Raw genomic sequence first — 18,912 nt, 5'->3', positions numbered from 1 at the left:
ATTCCTTATGTAGAGCAAGCAACTGTTAATATTTATTATGTTTTATCTTTTTAGGTGTAGCTAGTAACAATCAACATCTTGTGAATCTATGTAGTAAGAACGGTGAGGCTAAAGATGATTGCTTTATTTAGTTGTCCTTATTCTACAGTAAACCATCACTCCACTCCAGATTCAAATTCTTCCACTTCTCAGAATCAAAGCTACAGATTAGCTTTTGAGTATAAATGCATGCATATATGCTTGAAAAATAGGGTATATATATTAAGCTTTTGAAGGGAATAAATATTGTCACAGAATAAAATTTATTTTCCCTCAAAAACTTTTATAATTCAGCTTTTTGTAATATATATCTAACATGATCGATTACAAAGCATTGTATTACTTTTCTGTCATTGCATAACCAATCACCAACAGCAACATTCATTGTTTTAGCTAACAGTTTTATAAGTTTTGTCAAGTCAGACTTGGCAGGGTACTCTGTTCAGTTTTACAAGGCTATCGTCAAAATTTCTACAGCGCTACTTTCTCTTCTGCAGGTTCTGGGGAATCATCCCCTTTCAAGTTCATGCAAGTTATTGCCTGAATTCAATTCTTTGGGCCATCGGACTGAGGTTCTGGTTTTCTTGTAGGCTGTGAGTTCAGGATCCTCCTCAGCATGTAGATGCCATCTGCACTGCTAGCCCACAAAGCCCCTCCATCTTCAAAGTCAGCACCAGAAAATTTATCTCATGTCAAAACTCTCTAGCTTCGAATGGAATTTCTTTGTCGCTGACCTCCAGACCCAGATTTAAAGAGTTTGTGTGATTAGGTCAGACCCACCCAGATAATCTACTTTCTTAAAGTCAACCGTGCTATTAAAATAACCTAATTAGGAGAGTGAGGCTCCTTCATATTTACATTCCTGGGATTATGCAGTCTCCGAAAACCAAGTGATGATGGGAACCTTGCTGGACACCTTAGAATTCTGCCTACCTCAAGCAGCAATGAATTTTTTTCCAGCTAATAATCTTTGAAACCATGCTGGGAATGAGGGAGTAACTGAACAGACATACACATTTGGAATCTCTTGATAATCCAGGATGGTACCAGCCTAGCTGAAAATTCCAAAGAACAGTTCATTTTCTTTAGGAAGGGCACAGGTTGCTGTCCATTGGCAAAAATATTAAGAGGTGATTTCCAAAAAAAAGACAGAGGAATTATTTCAATAATTAACAAAGGGGGAGGTGACTGAAATCCATAAATCTGGAAATCCATAGTGAAGTTGGTTACTTTCAGAAACAATGTTTAATGGAAAATGGTACAAATCTCAAGACTACATTTTGGAAATATTCAGTTATCATTTTGTCAATTAATAAGCATTTACTGAGGAAAAGTTCCATGGCAGGTACCATCTTGGTGCAGGGGATACAGGTATGAACATGTCAAGGTCACGTCCGGAAAGGGCTCACAGTCAAGGGAAAGAGACATTTACCTAAATGCAGATGCAGATAATGGCAACTGTTTGTCTGTGATAAACAAGTGTGTGTGTGTGTGTGTATGTGTGTGACAAGGTCTCACTCTGTCGCCCAGGCTGGAGTACAGCGGCGGCACAATCTTAGCTCACTGCAGCCTTGACCTCTCGGACTCAAGCGATCTTCCCAACTTAGCCTCCAGCATAGCTGGAACTACAGGAGAGCATCACCGCTCAAGGCTAATTTTTGAATTTTTTTTTTGTAGAGATGGAGTTTCACCATGTTGCCCAGGCTAGTCTTGACCTCCTGGGCTGAAGCAATCCACCTGTGTTGGTCTCCCAAAGTTTTGAGATCACAGGCATGAGCCACTGGCCTGTGAGAATATATTGGCAGGTATACACAGGTGCTGGGCGGGGCCCAGGTGGTCAGGATCAGGGTCAACCTATAGCTTAGAGTGGAAGAACATGGAGTTTGGAACCTGTGACTGAGGTCTCGATCCCAGCTATGCACTTGCGGCATTGGTGAAGTTATTTAACATCTAAGCCTGTTTCCTCATCTATGTGATGTGAGAATACTTACCTTGCAAGTGGTTGTGTAGACTAAATAGGTAATATGTAATTGGGAGCTATTAGGTTCTACACTAGCACCACTACCACCCTGTTTCCTGGCTACCAAATGTGTGATTTGGTTTGGGCATCATTGTGCAAAACCATTGCAGATGAGTCTGGAATTTACAAGATCCCCCAGGGTATGGCTGGCCATGTGAGGCCCTATGGGAAACATTTTTCATATATTTTCATATTATATATCATTAATTATATATTAATATACCATATAGCTCTATATGTGTATGTGTATATATTTATAAGTATGTGTGGGGTGGGGGATTGTGGGAGACACAGAGATAGGAGGTAAGTCCCTTCCCTCCTTTCCAGCTCTGCTTGCTTACAAGTGAGATCGTGGCGCCTTACAACCATCAGGTGAATGCTTGGGGACTCACAGAGAGGTTGACTTAGGGTCATGGCACCATTGAGACACCTAAAGAAAAGAACCCTGTCTACCTTCAGGCTTCATGTTAACTAAGGCTGAGACAATAAATGTCTCCACTGCTCAAGTCCATTTCAGTCCAATATTCTATGCTCTCCACTTATACCACATAAAATGAATTTAGCACGATGCTTTCAACTGTGATCCCCTGAATAACAACATGGTTGTTGTTCTATCTTCTATAGCCAGGTCTTATCTGGAGGAATCGCAAAGGTCAGAGCACCCCAAGTATCCATGCTATGATATCCTGTCTGCCTGCCCAGCCTCCTGAGATCCTTCTCTCCATCAGTGCCTTCCAGTAGTGGCTGAGGGTGCACAACGGCACGGTGCCTGTAATCAGAACTGCCACCTGCTTCTCTGCAGCTTGCCGTTGTCACCATCTCTCTCCTTCAGTGGGAGCTGTGCTCTGCTGTCCTTGGGCTACAGTCCGCATCCTCACTGCTGGACAACTGACAAGTAGAGCTAGCTCCCTCCCTGAATGGGATGCCCAGTGTCAGCTCTGCTAGAGAAGTCACCTCAGCAAAGCCCTGAGACTATCAGTGACCCAGCTGCAGAGACCATCTGCAGGGATGGTCACCCTCACGCTGGGTCTGATTCCCCTGTCCCTTGCAGCCTCCACCTGCTTTGTTCAATGTGGCCCACATTGCCAGACTCCTCCACGTCCTCGAAAGGACCCATTCTTCCCGTCTTGCTCTGCCGTGGCTTCCTCATAGACAAAGTGGAGAGGATGATGACACTTAACTGAAAGGTTTAACATAAGCATGAAATGAGGCAACATGTACAATTCTTCAAAGAGTGCTAGCCTGCAGGAAAAACTCAGGAACTGTTGGCCTCATTCTTTATAATTGTTGTTATTGTCATAAATCATCATCATTCTCATCAGCATAAGTGTTCTAAGAGTTACGTCTCATTTAGAAGAAGTACATAGATAGGTCTAACTGTTGGTCACACTCTTCATAATTGTTGCTATTGTCATAAATTACCCTGATTGTCAATCGTAAATCTTTCCAGAGTCAAGTCCCCTTTAGGAGATGCTCGTAAGAGGGGTCCAACTGTGATCTGAATTCCATTTCTCTACCATTATGTTACTGATGCCTATGGAAATCAAGGAATATGAATAGGCATCTATTTAGGTGCCCTGAAATTTTCATCAACACTTGGAGAAATTCCCACCCATTCTCTGACTGAAGGTTAAAATATCCTGTGGCAGAGCACTTACGGAAAAGTCAATGGAGTGTTAGCCCCAACCCTTCTCCAGCACTTTGTGAACTTGCAACCACTGCCGAAGAAGAGAAACAGTCCAGCCTGCGCTGATCAAGAAGACATTCAGAAGGACATGAGTCCTGAGCTGGGTCACTGGATCCACAGGCAGAGGTAACCATGCTAAAGAGGGAGGATATTCTAGGAAGAAAGTATCATAGGCTCTGAGATGAGAAATCATCATGCATTCAAAGAACTGCAGAAGGAAGGAAGGATCCTTCACAGATACGGTTCTGGTTTATGTGTCCTGCAGATCTATCTCACACCATGTAGAGGATGGACTTGGGCTGAATACAGACAGAGGGATGAGTCTGAATGCTGTTACAGGGTTAACAGAGAGTATGACAAGGACAGGGACTCAGACAGGTCTCCAGGGAGGGGCCTTAACCTGGATGAGGACTGGATGGCTCATTAAGCTGCCAGATAACACCTCACTGTCAGGCCTAGAGCCTCAGGAATGGGCCTTGGGCTGGGCATGAGCCAGATCTTTGTGCTGGCCAGAGGTCTGGTGTGGCTACTACCAAGAGGGATTTGATTATCATCTTAAATAAAGCAGGACTTGATCATGACCCTACATAAAAAAGCAACATGTGTATAATGTTCCTGCCTCAGGTCTGCATAGTTCTTGGGAATCACGGAGAAAATATGAAACCAAAATCTCTATTTGTAGGAAAGATGAAGAATCTAACAGCTTTTTGATCTGAAAATAGGTTTGGGGTGAAAAAGCCAAGACAGAAATGAGATAAGGTACAAGGTAAACCTTTTAGCTGTAATAAAAAGCACCAATAACTTCTTTCCAGATGACTCAGAACCCTTAGACAATCACTAAATGGTCTGAATTCTGGAAACTATGATAGGCATGTGGATGTTTAGGAAAGTCTGTGAAGAGATTAAGAGAACACAACGTTCCCATTTGCAGGGAGTTATAACCTAGAGAGGTGGATGCAGAGACTGATCTGCTGCAACAATAAAGATCTCCAGACTGTCTGTCCCCCAAACTCCTAGCACCCTCCTGTACTACTGGATGGACTGTTAGGAAATTGACTTGTATTACAAATGCATACTGATACTTTTTTAAAAGTTGAAATGTTGATGTGACTACCTGGAAACGGATCTTTAGCCGGGTGCAGCACTTTGGGGGGTCAAGGCGGTTGATCGCTTGAGGTCAGGAGTTCGAGACCAGCCTGGCCAACATGGTGAAACCCTGTCTCTACCAAAAATATTTTAAAAAATTAGCTGAGTGTGGTGGTGTACATCTGTAATCCCAGCTACTCGGGAGGCTGAGGCAGGAGTATCCCTTGAACCCAGGAAGGGGAGGTTGCGGTGAGCCGAGATCATGCCACAGTTGCATTCCAGCCTGAGCAACAGAGCAAGACTCCATCTCAACAAAAAAAAAAAAAAAAAAAGAGAGAGAGAGATCTTGGGAATCAGATGGCACAATTCCTACCATCATTAAAGTCAGAGTAAAACCCAAGTATATTTATTAGTCATTTCTACCTGTTATATAAAAATACGTCTGGTAATTGTGACTTGATTTTGTTTCATTTCCCCTAAGAAAATCTTTTACTCACTCCCTAGTGTCATTAAGAGGTATGAATCAACACCGAAATTAGCAGACTTTTAAAATAGCCCTCTTTTAAAAAAAATTGTTGATACTCTATTTTTGTTTAAATATCCCTTTTGATGTGCTAATTAGGGTAGTCTATCACCTTTAAGAAAACCTGAATTCCTAAAGCTGCATTTCTGAAGCCAAGTAAACAAGTAGGTTATGACAAACAAACAAACAGTGGAAGTTATGCTATGCATCAGCTGTTCTCTAGAGAAGTATCAGTAAATTGCTTGTATTATACAAATGCAGATTCATACATTAGAGATTTTCAAAATACAATATAATTAAGCTTGATGAAGACTGATATTGTATATGGCAAAGGGAAATAATTAGGCAGTGTCACCTTCACTCAACACTATTATTTAGCACAGATTTAAGACAGATTTGTTGATGATATATCATAAGCTGTGAGCTAGACATACAAGACACAGTGTAAAGAATCAAAAGTTGTCATGGTATCATTTTTCTGTCTACCTTGGAATTAACTGACGTATTTTATTCAAGACACTTTGGATGTAATAAATGAAACCAACTTGAGATGAATCAAATCAAATGAGGAAAGACGACAGTTTTTAAGAAGGTATCAGGTAATTTCATGAATGCAATATACAGGAAACATACATTAGGCAGCCGGCCTAATGAAAACTATATTGCTTTCATCGACTTTCAGGGCCATTGGCTTCTCCGTTGGGAGGCTCTGTTGGGAGGCTCACTGTTACCGCAGAGTCCTCCACTAGCACACAAGCCACTATGGCCACCATCGCCAAGCACCCACTATTTTATGTCACAGATTTTGGGTTGCTTATTTCATATCCTCCAGAGTAAGAGCCCTGATACTCACAGTCTGGTCAGGTCCATTTAGGATCCAATCAGGAATTGGAAATTGATGCACAGGTTACTACATAGTTCCCTAGACCTGTTCCTATCAGGGGATGGGGTTGGGTGAAACCACGTAAAAGGTGTACAACATGGAAAAACGTCACGCAGAAAGATTATGAACATGAATTGAAAAGGAAAATAGACCAATAGTGAAACAAGAGGCTTCAAAGCAAACTCGGTATCAGTTCAATGGTGTGTATGGACCTATAAAATTTGGCAGGCTTAGCTTTTCAGGAGATGTTCAGCTTTAACAGCAAGCTCTTCATATGTATAAAATTAGATGTAGTAAAGCAAAAATACACTTAAAATTATTATTTTTCTCTCTCCCTAAATTCACCATCTTCAATTAGTCCAACTTATAAAACCAACTTCAAGCGAACACAGTTTACTTTTCGTTTTCATTATCCATCCTGCTTTGGTTGGTCTGGATGTTTAAGGCAAGTCTGCGATGAGTTTAAAACACCACGATGTACTTACTTGCAGCAACATATACATTTGGATGCAGAGGCAGATGCTTCCACATATCCTAGATAAGGTTTTATAATAGAAAATAATATTCCATCCATGTGGTTAACCCTGCTTAACAACAGAGAGTGCAGTGTTTTCTACTTAAAGAAAAAAAAAAAAACAACTAAGCAATGTTCAAAGTTTAATAGTATGTGACTCCAATACAAAATGCTCCCATTACAAAGTTATACTCTTACAAAGATAAAGTATTTTGGAGCAATGAATACAAAGATATTTTTCTTTTGTGGCAGCAGGTGGCTAAGAGTCCACCAAACTCATGTTCCTGCTTCTGCAGAGTGGCTGCTGACCCCAGGACCCTGACCCGCTTCCATCGATGAGAGGTCATGTGACTGATATTCACTAACGGACTCTGAGTGCGGTGATGGAATTGACGATGCAATTCAGGATAGAGCCATAGGGGATGGCAAGGTCATCAAGTTAGAAAGAGGGCGTGAGTCACTATATGGAGAAGTAGCAGCCTCAGTCCGCTACCTTAGAGAGAAACAAACTACTATTGTGCTAAGTTCACTGCAGTGTTGGAGTTTATTTGCCATAGCAGCTTTGATTTCCTCCCTAAAAATGCAGTAGAGTGCCAAACACACACCATCGAACGAGAGTGTTTTTGAGAAATGGAAGTTAAGCCTTATGTCTCTTTCACACACACATGCACACATACACTTACATTTTCATATATGAAAGCCTGGTTCTAAGGAGGATAATTTATTTTGTGGTCAAGTGGCTAAAAAGTTATAGGTTTTAAAAACATATATTTCATTATCTCAAACTAATCACTAACTGAATAATCATTTATGTTTATGAATGAGTAAATATTTTTACACATGGGGAACTGCACACGTGGTTGATCCTCAAGGCACAATTTTGTAACTTAGCATTATGTATTAGCAAAAACAAGACTGGTTCCACCAGAATGTTCTCACTTTTATTTCAGGAACCTGGAACTCTGGATCATTTAGAAAAAAAAAAAAAAAAAAGACCCACACTGGGAGACTGTGACTTGGCATCTCCTGATTTCCAGCAAGCTGGCTGAATGCAAAGCCTTCCTTTGTGTAAAATTACGTATAATTTGCATTCAGGGCAGGCATTAATTTTGTTAAAAGAGTTTCAAGTACAAATCAGGACATTTTGGACACCTTTGGAACATCTTAAATCAGGTCAGTTACAATTTCTTTCCAACATTTGACTGAATGTTCCAATTCCACCACCGGGTTGGAAAGCAGAGAAACAGCACAATTTACTTGCAGTGGCAACTCAAAGCATAGACAATGAACAGAGCCGCACTGGTACCTGATGCTGCTCATGCTGCCGGTCTCGGATCCGAGCTTGCATCGCTCCAGCTGGCTGGCTACGATCTGCCGTTCAGCCTCCAGCTCTCGGGTCAGCCTTTCAAACTGTAATTCCTGAAAGAAACCCATGCACAAGATCAATTCAATCATCTACATGACAGGTGAAATTCAGGCCAAAATGATAGGACAGCTGAGGGGGGAAAATATGATTTTCCAAGATGTCAAATTTGAGAAATGTGCAATAAAACTAGGATTCGAAGGTTAGATGGGCTTGGGGCCCACTGGCCATGCAACTTTGAATAAGTTAATTCATGTAAGTATCAGTTTCTTCATTTGTAAAACAGACTTAAATACTTATTTAATAAGATGGAAATGAGGATTAAAGGAGACACTGTCATAAAAAATTATCCTGTGCTATCTTTGGCAGACGGTCAGCACCCGACAGATAGTGATACTCCTCATACCACAAGTAGAGCATTTAATTAGAAAAAAGTTCAGTTTTTAATTATCTTTTGGAGTATTGTGTTTATTCCCTACTGGCCTTCTGGTCAACTCTATAGTGTATACTGTTTTCTTCATATTACTTATATATTGTAGACTGAAGAAAATAATGCTTTATAACCCACACTCTTCATAACTTTGCATTCCAGCAGAATGACAATGACACCAATTCCATACAGCCTCATTACAAAGTACACAACCTTTGAGATATTTGATATATCGCCTTAAAAATAGACAATTGAACCAATGAAAATGTTTCTACAAAACTGCCTCAAATCCACTGTCGAAAACTTTAATGAATGATTCAATCAGAACTTCAAAAATCTCAGCTGTTCCAACAACAAGGCTTTGGTACCATATTTTAGTACTTATGTTTTCTTTTTCCACACACTTAAGTTTTTAAAAAAATAAAAATAACCAGAGCAAATCATGTATTTTAATAAGAAACGGCAGGAAAAGTTTTTACAATGTCACATTTAATGCCTTTTAAAAAGTACATTATCTAAACAGTTATGTTTTGGGGATAAGAAACAAGAAAAGAATGATTTCTCATACTGAAAAATAGCTCAGGAGTCAGTTTTGGAGAATTTAAACTCAGAAGGTTGCAGGAATATATCTTTCCAGAAAATAAGATTTTATTTACTTGCTATCCCAGGACACTCTTGCATAAGGTCTTTAAAAAGTAGAATCTGGTATGTCCCCTATATGCATTAAAAATATCCTCGCTCTTTTCCATAGGTGCAGATTTTCTTTAATATTGACATTATTTTGAGAATCGAAGTAAAAGACACTTTGTAAATGAGCGCTTAATTTTCCCTTTAAGGCGCTGAAACTGAGCGAGCATTCTGTTATTTAACCTCAAACTTTTATTCTTACATATTCTGAAGGGCATCAAATATTACAGGTAAGAAATTAATAAGACCTCAGCTGAATGTATTTTATGCATCTAACTTCTTCTTCTCTCTTAAAGTTCTACTGCATTTTTTCCTTCTGGAAATTCCTTTTCATAATATCCAACTTCTAGAAGATTTTTCACTTCTAGACTTCCTAACATATTGCATCTTAAATCTCTCTGTGTAACAGCAAACCCACCCACACTTTTAAGTTGACAACACCTTTAAAAACATAATACTTGAAGACCAAACAGAACTCCTCACATGTCGATGGAAATTCATTCTTTGTAGCATCTAAAGTACTTTAATTTGCTGCCCACTTTCCAGTGTTATAGAAGTTGAACATGGTGAAACAGTGCAGTAGTTGGAGTCAGAATTCATAAACCAGGGGCTTCTGCTAGGACGGATGTTGCTCTTGGTCATCCCTGCTTCAGGCTGTGACTTCTCCATGGTTTTACCTCTTGTCTGTCTCACAGGAGGGGTGACAATGGGAGATGACTTTCTCGTTTGCAAGCTTCCTTCCCAGCACGCAGTCAGATTTTCCAAGACTCTTCATCTGTTCATGTAGATCTGTATTTGTATCTGGCTTTATTTTCCCTCCCTCTGAAAAAACAACCTTACAGGTGTTCTTATGGTGCAGTTCTTTGGGTAAAGAAGTCTTCCAGCTTCACAGACCTTAAAAAGGTATGTATCTGGTTCTCATTTTGGAAGACATTTTTGCTGTATCGTCCTCTTCTTTGCACTGTTTCTAACAACAACAACAAAATACAATTACCCTTAAATTTATTTCTCTATATGTATATAGTGTTTCTTTATTATTTATTTATTTATTTATTTGTATTGAGACGGAGTCTCGCTCTGTCACTCAGGCTAGAGTGCAGTGGCGCGATCTCTGCTCAGTGTATCGTTTTTCTTTTCAATTTTTCTCTGCTTTTAAGATTTTCTCTTTACCAGAAGCACTGGGCAATTTGATGAATATGCTGCTTTGTGTAGCTTTCTTCGTGTTTCTTATGCCTGGGTTATTGAGTTTGGATCTCTGGTTTTATACATTCCATCATATCTGAACATTTTAGGCCATTATTTCTTTATGAATTGTTTTTCTCTTCTCCATTATTTCCTTTTCTTCAATGGCTCCAATTAAGTGCATTTTAGGCCACTTGGAATTGTCCCACAGTTCATGGATTCTCTTGCAATTAAATTTTTTTTCTTTTGTGTTTAATTTGGGTAGTTTCTATTGGTGTCTTCAAGTTAACTAAGCTTTACTTCTGCAATGCTTAACCAAGCATTTATCCCATCCAGTGTATTTTTATATCAGACATTGATGAATCAAACATCTCCAGAAATTTCATTTGGGTCTTTTTTGTATCATTCATGACTTTAACTTTTTGCACATGTGGATTATACCGATATTAATTCTTCTTTTTGTTAATTCTAACATCTGTGCTAGTTTCATCTGATTGACTTTTTTCTCCTCAATCTGGGTCATATCTTCTGCTCCTCTGGACATGTAATCATCTTTCAACACAAACATTTTCATTTTACCTTCTTGGGTTCTGGATAGGTTTGTATTCCTATAATTGTCTTCAGCTCTTTTATGAAGCACATTATGTTACGTGAAAGCAATTTGATACTTGTGAGCCTTGCTTTTCAAATTTGTTAGGGGGAGCATGTAGTCTAAACAGGACGTAGTCTAGGGCTAATCATCCTGCCCTACCATGGCAAGACACTTCTGAGACCCAACTCAATGCCCCAAGGACTATGGGGTCTCCCAGCTTGACTGGTTGGTGCTGGCAAACATTCCCACCTCTGTGTGAGTACCAGGCACAACTTCCTCACATCCTTTCACATGGTTCTTTCCCTGGTCTCTGCTAGTTTCCTTACACAGACACCAAATCTGCCTGCACCATGACCTTGTGTTTCCCAGTCTCCAGAACTGTGAGAAATGTTTCAGCTGTTTATAAGCAGTGCAATTTATGGTATTTGGTTATAGCAACCTAAACAGACTAAGACAAGATGCACATGCTATTTTTTCCACAGTTTCATTTCCATTCACGTACAACATTTTATTTTCCCTAATTTAAGAACTTGGAGTTTTTTGTTCCTTTGCTCAGTTGTCTATGGACTTATCAAATCCCAAACTCCTCCAATTTGTATAAAACTTCTCCCCACACAAACATGAAATAACATGTCAATATCAACTACTGAAGAAATCTCTCCTGGAGTTTTTGGAGCTGCTCCAATCTGGCCTGGCTGCCTTCTTTGCACAGCTATCTTCTGGGATCTCTCTCCCTCTTCAGGCAGGAGATTTCCTTCGTCCCTCTCTTCTGTGGATTCCTGTCTCCTCTAGGAGTTGTCTTCTTCATTTTCCTACTTTATTTCCTTTCCTGGTAGAAAATGTCTTACAAGATACACAGAGATAGAATGAATGGGAGGCATTATGTTTTGACACTTTGCAAATCTTTACATGTTTTTATTCTACTCTCACACTTAGTGAATAATAGGACTTGGTAAAGAAATAGAGAATTCCAGGTTGGAAATCAATTTCCTTCAGGGTTTTGAGACAGTCATTTTTTGCTTCATTATCTCCTACTCTCCAATATTGCTGTTGAGAAGTGTGAAATTTTTTAAATTTTTTTTTTTTCAATGAAATCTGCTTTTACTTTCTCCCAGAAAACATGTTGTATATGGTGACATGTCTTGATATATCTCTATTTTTAGACATTTTTGCTGTACATTTAGTGATCTATTTATTTAGGGATCTTTCAACCAAAAACCTATTGTTTATTCTAAGCAATTCTTTTCAAAATTTTTAATGCTTTTTCTTCTCCTTTTTAACACTTTTCTTGTTACTCTTGTTTTTTTCTTCAACTCTCATTATTCAGATGCTAAAATCTAGTCCTCAAGGTTTCTTCCGTTAGTCTTCTTCTCTTGTATTATTCTGTTTCTTTATCTTCTATTTTACTTTCTGAAAAGTTTTATCAATTTGATCATGTAAGTCTTTAATGAATAATTCATTGCTATTATTGTGCTTTTAGTTTCTCAGAGCTAGTTTTTATTCTCTGAATATTTCTTTTAATTTGCATCTGGTATTTATTTATTCTATGGATGTAAAATCATCTCTCTTCTTTCTCCACAATATTAATGTGGTCATGTTTGTTTTCTTCTCTCTGCATAGTTCCTAGTTTGTGGCTTTTCTGTTTGTTTTAAATATCTATTTTTGAAGGTATCTCAACTTCCCTGGCAGTCTGCTCCTATGTGGCTGTTGGCGTGAAAGAGCTGACACTTGTATGAGCACCTGCATGAGTGAAGCCTGTTAGCTGTGCCTTCCAGGAGAACCACTGTGTGCAGAACATCATGCAGCATCCCCTGAAAAGGCTCTTCCTAGCTCCAGCTTTGAGTGTCAACATTTGTCTGCTCTAAAAGCTGAACAAGGTTGAGGAGAAGGGTGGGTCTCAAAATTTAGCAAGTAAAACTGTATTCAATACCTCACTTTTAATACTTTTTCTTGTGGTCCCTGAGTCAAGACAATTAACTTCACCCCTTCCAGAGAATAAGCTTCCAGTTTTTGGCATGGTAGGGTAGGGGATTTGGAGGTCTAGCTGATATCTAGATGAGTGTTCAGCCAATCTCCAGGGCTTACCGCTACACTTCATGCCCCATGCACCCACACCCCGCACCTTTGAGAGATTTTCCTGTGTAAATTGGTCTACGATTTAACTCGTCCTCCTGCTTAGAACTGCATTCCCTTGGGTGTAAGAAATTTCCCACTTTGTCCATCTACCTTATTTCATCCATTCTAAGTCACACATTTCTCACACTTTAGTATCTCTGGGTTTACCAGCTCATGAATTGGGATGACTTGCATTTGATAGTGTGTGACTCTTTACTGGAAGTACTGTTGCTTTCTTCACCGTGCTTTAAGTAACTCTAAAAATTGATGGCCTCTCAAACTTGATGAAATATGGTTCTTTATTTACCCACTCTCTATGTTTAGGGGGTTATAACCCTTTCTAAAAGTCTTACTGCCATTTTGGCAAGGAAGCAGGGGTTAACAAAAGGGTTCAATGCATCTTCTTCATTTGGCAGTCAGATCATCTTCTAAAATAACTCGGCAAGCTAAGGGCAAAGAAGGACAGGTCAGAGTAGGAGTGAATCTAAAATGTCCCAGGTCTTTGTGCCATCTGCTGAACCCCTGAGCTGGAATATTCTAGTGGCATAGGTTGGTCCCTCTGCTCTCCTTCCAAGCATAACCATATCCCACACCAAGATGCTGGTCATGTTCCTGTTTAGAAAGATTTAAAGAATGTCTGAAGTCCTATACTTCAAGTTTCCATCAACTTTCCTGCTGTGTCCTCTATTTCTGAAATTTGGGTTCATACCTAATTCTATTTTGAGCAAATCCCTGGGTCAATAATACAGAGAGAAGTCCTTGTCTAGGCCTGGGCCTGTACAGAAGCGTTTTGTTGACTACTCAGCCTTCTTGGGGAGGATACTGTGCCTCTCCACACCTGTTCCTGCTGGTGGCTCCACTGCATGGTAGGCTCGGCCTGTCTGATGACATCCTCCTGATAGATCCCTCTGCTCCACTTCGACTTCTTCCCTCCTTCTTTCCTATGACTGACCACAAGCTAATATATCCACTGGCTCCTGCCAGAGTCTCAGCAAATTATCTATTTCTCCCAGTGGCCCGCTATAGCCCCCATACTTCATTCACTATCCCCATGTCTGGCCTATCCTGTCTGTAGATGAGACGTGGTTCTCAGATGCACAAATGCCACCACCATCGAGTTAGCTGCATGTAAAATAAGAGAATGAAACAGCAATTCTGTATTTCTTCTGCAGCTAAGATTAAATGGTTTTATGGAGTCTGACTTAGTGACAGTGTTTGCAATAACAGAGCAAAATAGAACAATAGAGACTGTTAAAGTGTTCTGAAGTATTTAATTAGAAAGCAGATTATGGTCATTATCATTGTCTAAACTTTTTCCTTAGATGTTCTACCTGGGAGAGGATCGGGGTACAGAACTGTGGTTTCTCTGTCCTACTTTGCCACTCTGTAGGTGAGTTCTTGCCGCCTGATGTCTCCCCTCTCTGCACTGACCAACAATTAATACCATTGAGTATGCCTGGGTGATCTTTTTTCTTATATCACTTTTAATTCCCATTTCACATGAACGAGTTGACTCTATAGCCACGCCTCTTGGCAATGTTAATTTTACCCCACTGAGACATGTTGCCAAGCCAAGTCTGAAAGGAAAGTGGCACAAATGACAGGGTAATAATTGGAAGCCTACAGCAGAGTGTTCAACAAATCTAGACAGAACAAGCCACAATGTCAAGATGGAATGGAACAAATCAATGTCAACTGTAAAGCCGTGTAGACCTCACTGGTGAGTCAGAAACTATGGCAAAGTGCTGTCTGTGAAAGTTTACAAAACTGACAGACTAATGTTTTAAACAATGACAGTGTCGTCCTGGGTTACCCAGCAAGGCAGCAGATGACAGGAATCAGGACTTGGAAACGGAATCATAAGCACCTTTCCAGAACACGTTCAATAAAATAAAAATATAACGAAACACCTCTTTCTCTCCAACTCCTTCACTCTGCAGTGTTCCATCTGCTTTTGCTCTGCCATTTTCTCTTGCCAAATGCCTTGTTAGCCTAATAAACTATGCTAATACAGTTCATTTAATTCTAGATGACAAGACTCCATGAAATTAACAAAGGCTACATTTCTTGGTATTTTAAGATGACGAACAATTCCATTATGTTTAAAAATTTAGTAGCAATATTATATGGGTGACTCTAAAGTCTATCACAGTAATCTCTAGAACTCTTTAAAAATGCCTGGTTCATTTCCCCAGAACTGAAGACATAAATGTGTAGGCAACAGAGCCCAGTATGTGCATTCTGAAAATGTCCTACTAGTGATTATCATGCCCATATCTGCTTGGGAATGACTATTTTACTTATGATAATAGCACATAATGGCAATCAATATTTTAAATATTTACTTATCATGTACCTTATTCTGCTAAGTGCTTGACATGTATTAACTTATTTATTCCAACTTTGACTCAATAAGGTAGGCATTTGATTGTCGGAGACATCTCAGACTCAAAGATGTTAAGTAGCTTCCCAAAGATTAGCTGGAACTGTAACAAGAAGTCTAACCCACATGCTAACAGTTCAGAAATCCATTGCTTCCAAACTCTAGGAATATTTATTTCCACTGTTTTAATGAAGGCTATATAATCAGGAACAATACAGCCAAAATAATGGCACAAATTTCTCTAATGAGGAAGAACTATAGCTCATCATTTCACATTCTCTTTTATTTTAGTTTTCCTCACCTGCCTAGAAATAAAATATTAGAATTATTATGTCCAACCATAGAAAGAATTATTCTTATTGTACTGTTCAAGTTCACACTGCAACTGAAATAATTCCTTCGAATAATGGCCCTTAACTTTTAAGAGGGACACTGCCAAACTCAGATATACCAAACAAGGGCAATGAAGACAGAAGGGGTGTGCACCAACATCTTTGCCTATACTGATATCATAGTAGAGAAAGCAGCCTTTCCATATTTAAAGAGTGAAAGAAGAAGTACCAGAACCCTAGGCTCAGCCAAAATCAATGACTTGCATTTCCTCAAATGGACTTTGCAAGTGGTCAATCTGGATTTATTCACTCATTGCTCCAAATATCCATTTCCTCTTCTCTATCCCTTCCTTATTCCTCAAGCCTAGCAAAAATGTCTTTGCCTTTCAATATTACAGTGGTGAATCACATTACTTCATTTAATTGTCATCTGTTCTATATATACGTACATTTCTGACCTCACCCTCAATCTCAGCACCTGAGAAGAATTGTCCTCCAGACTCATAGCACCAAAAACGCTTTCTTGAATTCTGTTAGTTACATTCCTGTCTCCTCTCCTGGACCATACATGCCTTGATGGCAGGGACCATGCTTTTGCATTATCACCTTCTTCTCATCTGCCATAGAGTGCTCTCAATACATGAGGAATAGATGGATGAGTAGATGGATGCCTTAGATGACCTCAACAAATAATGTTTGCATCCATATGAGAAAATGTGCAATAGTGAAGAGCAAACTCACAACATCAATCTGGGAAAATTTAAAGTATGACATTAAATCACTTTTATAGCAATTCCAATGCAGAATTTATTCAATGATCTTTTTCCATGAATTGCTCACTCGCTCTATCTCTCTCTCCCCTCTACTCTCTGTGTCATCATTGTACATCTTTTGTATAACTAACCTGTTTTAGGAATAATTTTTTCACAACAGAAATATTTGAGTGACAAAGGATGATGTTTATCCTTTCTTACTCAATGCTCTTTGTTGAAACTTAAATAGCTAAATATCCATATCAATGGAATAATTATACATGCTCTTATCACCAAACATCGTGTACTTGACTTGACCTGGTAACAGCATTTTACTTTGTTGGTCTCTTGTTCTTTCCCACACAAACTCTTCTGATGGTTTCTGACACACTATCTCTTGCTTGTTTTCTTTCACCTCTTTGGCTGACCCTCTCATTTTCCTCTGTGGCTGTCTCTTCCTCTCTTAAGCGACCATTCTCCTTGTGATTCTTATACTTTCTCTGAACAAGCTCATCCATTCCCAAAGACTCAATGACTAGTTCTTGGTGTTTATCCATTGACATTCATTCCCAAAACCAAGAGGTTTACATCCAAAACCCAAATCAACCAAATCCTACAAACCTACTCCCACTTCTTCATTTTCCTATCTCACAGAACGACAGCATCATTTGCCCAAGTTGCCTGATCCACAGATTTGCAAATCTTTCTAGACTCTGTCCTTTCCAGACATATATAACAAATCATCTCTAATCTGCCCATTGAGTGATGCACTAATACCATTTCAGGTTTGATTGACCACAAGTATCTCTTGCCCAGATTCCTAAACTCAGTATCCTAATTAGTCTCTTGCCCTGCTCATACTTGCTTTCCATCTGTTTTCCACAATACAGCCCAAACTTTTCATTAAAAACAACAAATGTGATATTACTCATTTATTTAGAATCTTTTAGTGGATCCCTATTTCCAAAGGATAAAAATTAATTTTTCTTAACATATTGTTATATAAAATGTAGTTAGATATAATATATGCAATAAGATGTAAAAATTATATATAAATATGTAATTAATTTTAAAAGGTTACTTATTACAGTACAGTTATATTAGAAGATGACAGCATCTTCAAAGATATGCTCCCTTTATTGGCCACCAAGAAATGTATGTAAAACTTTGCAGAGTGAGGAAGAACACTGTTCTGACTTTTCAGAAAAGCATCAGCAGATACTTGATTTCTATCAACCTCGCTGCAAAGTTCTCTGTCCAAATTGTGAAATCTACATTAAAAAAAAAAACTCAGTCATAAAACTGACACTTTCAGATATTTTTATACTACATAATTGCATGGCAGAACAATCCATTTTCTCATCATTTACTTCTTTTCTAGCAGAATAATCTGTTTTCTCATCATTTACCTTCTTCCTAACATAAAATGTTCTAATGAATTTCAGAGTTCAGTAGCTGTTTGAGAGTTTAATGTCTGTCAGTATTTCAAGACTATGAAAAGTTTCCAGTCTCTTTGGTGGCTGAAGAATTCCCAGTGAATTATCTAATTTGACCACTGGAAATCAACATTTGCCCCCAACAATGTGGTGGTACTACTGCTGAATTTCTCTTAAATACCCACAATATCAGAGTTTTCTGGTGCATACATGAAATGCCAAGAGAGTGCCACCTTTTCACTAACAACGACCACAGGTGTGTATTGAGCCTTTCACACTTTACCTGGCAGCTAATCGCAAGTTCCAATTATTTTTGACTTATCATTATGTTTTATTTCAAAGCAAGAATGACACTGTCTTCTTCATCGAAATCTCTAGTATCCTATCACATATTAGGTATCAAATCAACATGTATGGAATAAATAAGTAAAATAGCAGTACAGCAACAGACGCTTATGTGGAAAGCATTCTGCAAGGTGCTGAATGACGCAGTCAGGGAAGATATGAGCATAAAATTAATTCAGGTGTGGATCCTGTGGACAGTTCTAAGTCTAGTAAAATAGTTGAAATCGACGCATCATTAAATAGAATGCAAAGTAAAGCTAAATTGTAATGAGATACAAATGAATTTCAAAGATGACTTTCTCTTAGAAATGATGGAAGGGTGTGAGGAGAAGGAGGGCAACGTCACATGCAGGAACTAGTATTTGAGACGGACAATGGGAGGTTATTATTTGACCATGTGAAAGAGATGTCACTCCAGACTCAGCAGCAGGAATTTCAGCACAGACATTGACAAATACTGAATGTGTGTGGATGTGTTTCAGAGAGCAATTAGATTCCATCTGATGGGAGATTAGGGGCAAATTTACTATCAGACAAATTACG

General features: G+C 39.0%; 1 protein-coding gene across 4 annotated transcripts in view; it reads right to left on the bottom strand.

Annotated features, from left to right (window-relative positions):
• The window catches only part of CTNND2 (catenin delta 2), a 928,193-nt gene that overhangs the window by 582,435 nt on the left and 326,846 nt on the right, over positions 1 to 18,912 (bottom strand). For all 4 annotated transcript variants that reach the window (XM_007961220.3, XM_007961217.3, XM_007961219.3 and 1 more), the window contains one exon: positions 8,059 to 8,171. In XM_007961220.3, the coding sequence (XP_007959411.2) occupies positions 8,059 to 8,171 (113 nt within the window). The remainder of the gene's footprint in view (positions 1 to 8,058; positions 8,172 to 18,912) is intronic.

This window comes from Chlorocebus sabaeus, chromosome 4 (assembly GCF_047675955.1).
Source record: "Chlorocebus sabaeus isolate Y175 chromosome 4, mChlSab1.0.hap1, whole genome shotgun sequence".
Classification (NCBI taxonomy): domain Eukaryota; kingdom Metazoa; phylum Chordata; class Mammalia; order Primates; family Cercopithecidae; genus Chlorocebus; species Chlorocebus sabaeus.
The sequence above is the reverse complement of the archived record's forward strand: the minus strand, read 5'-3'. Positions and strand labels throughout refer to the sequence as shown.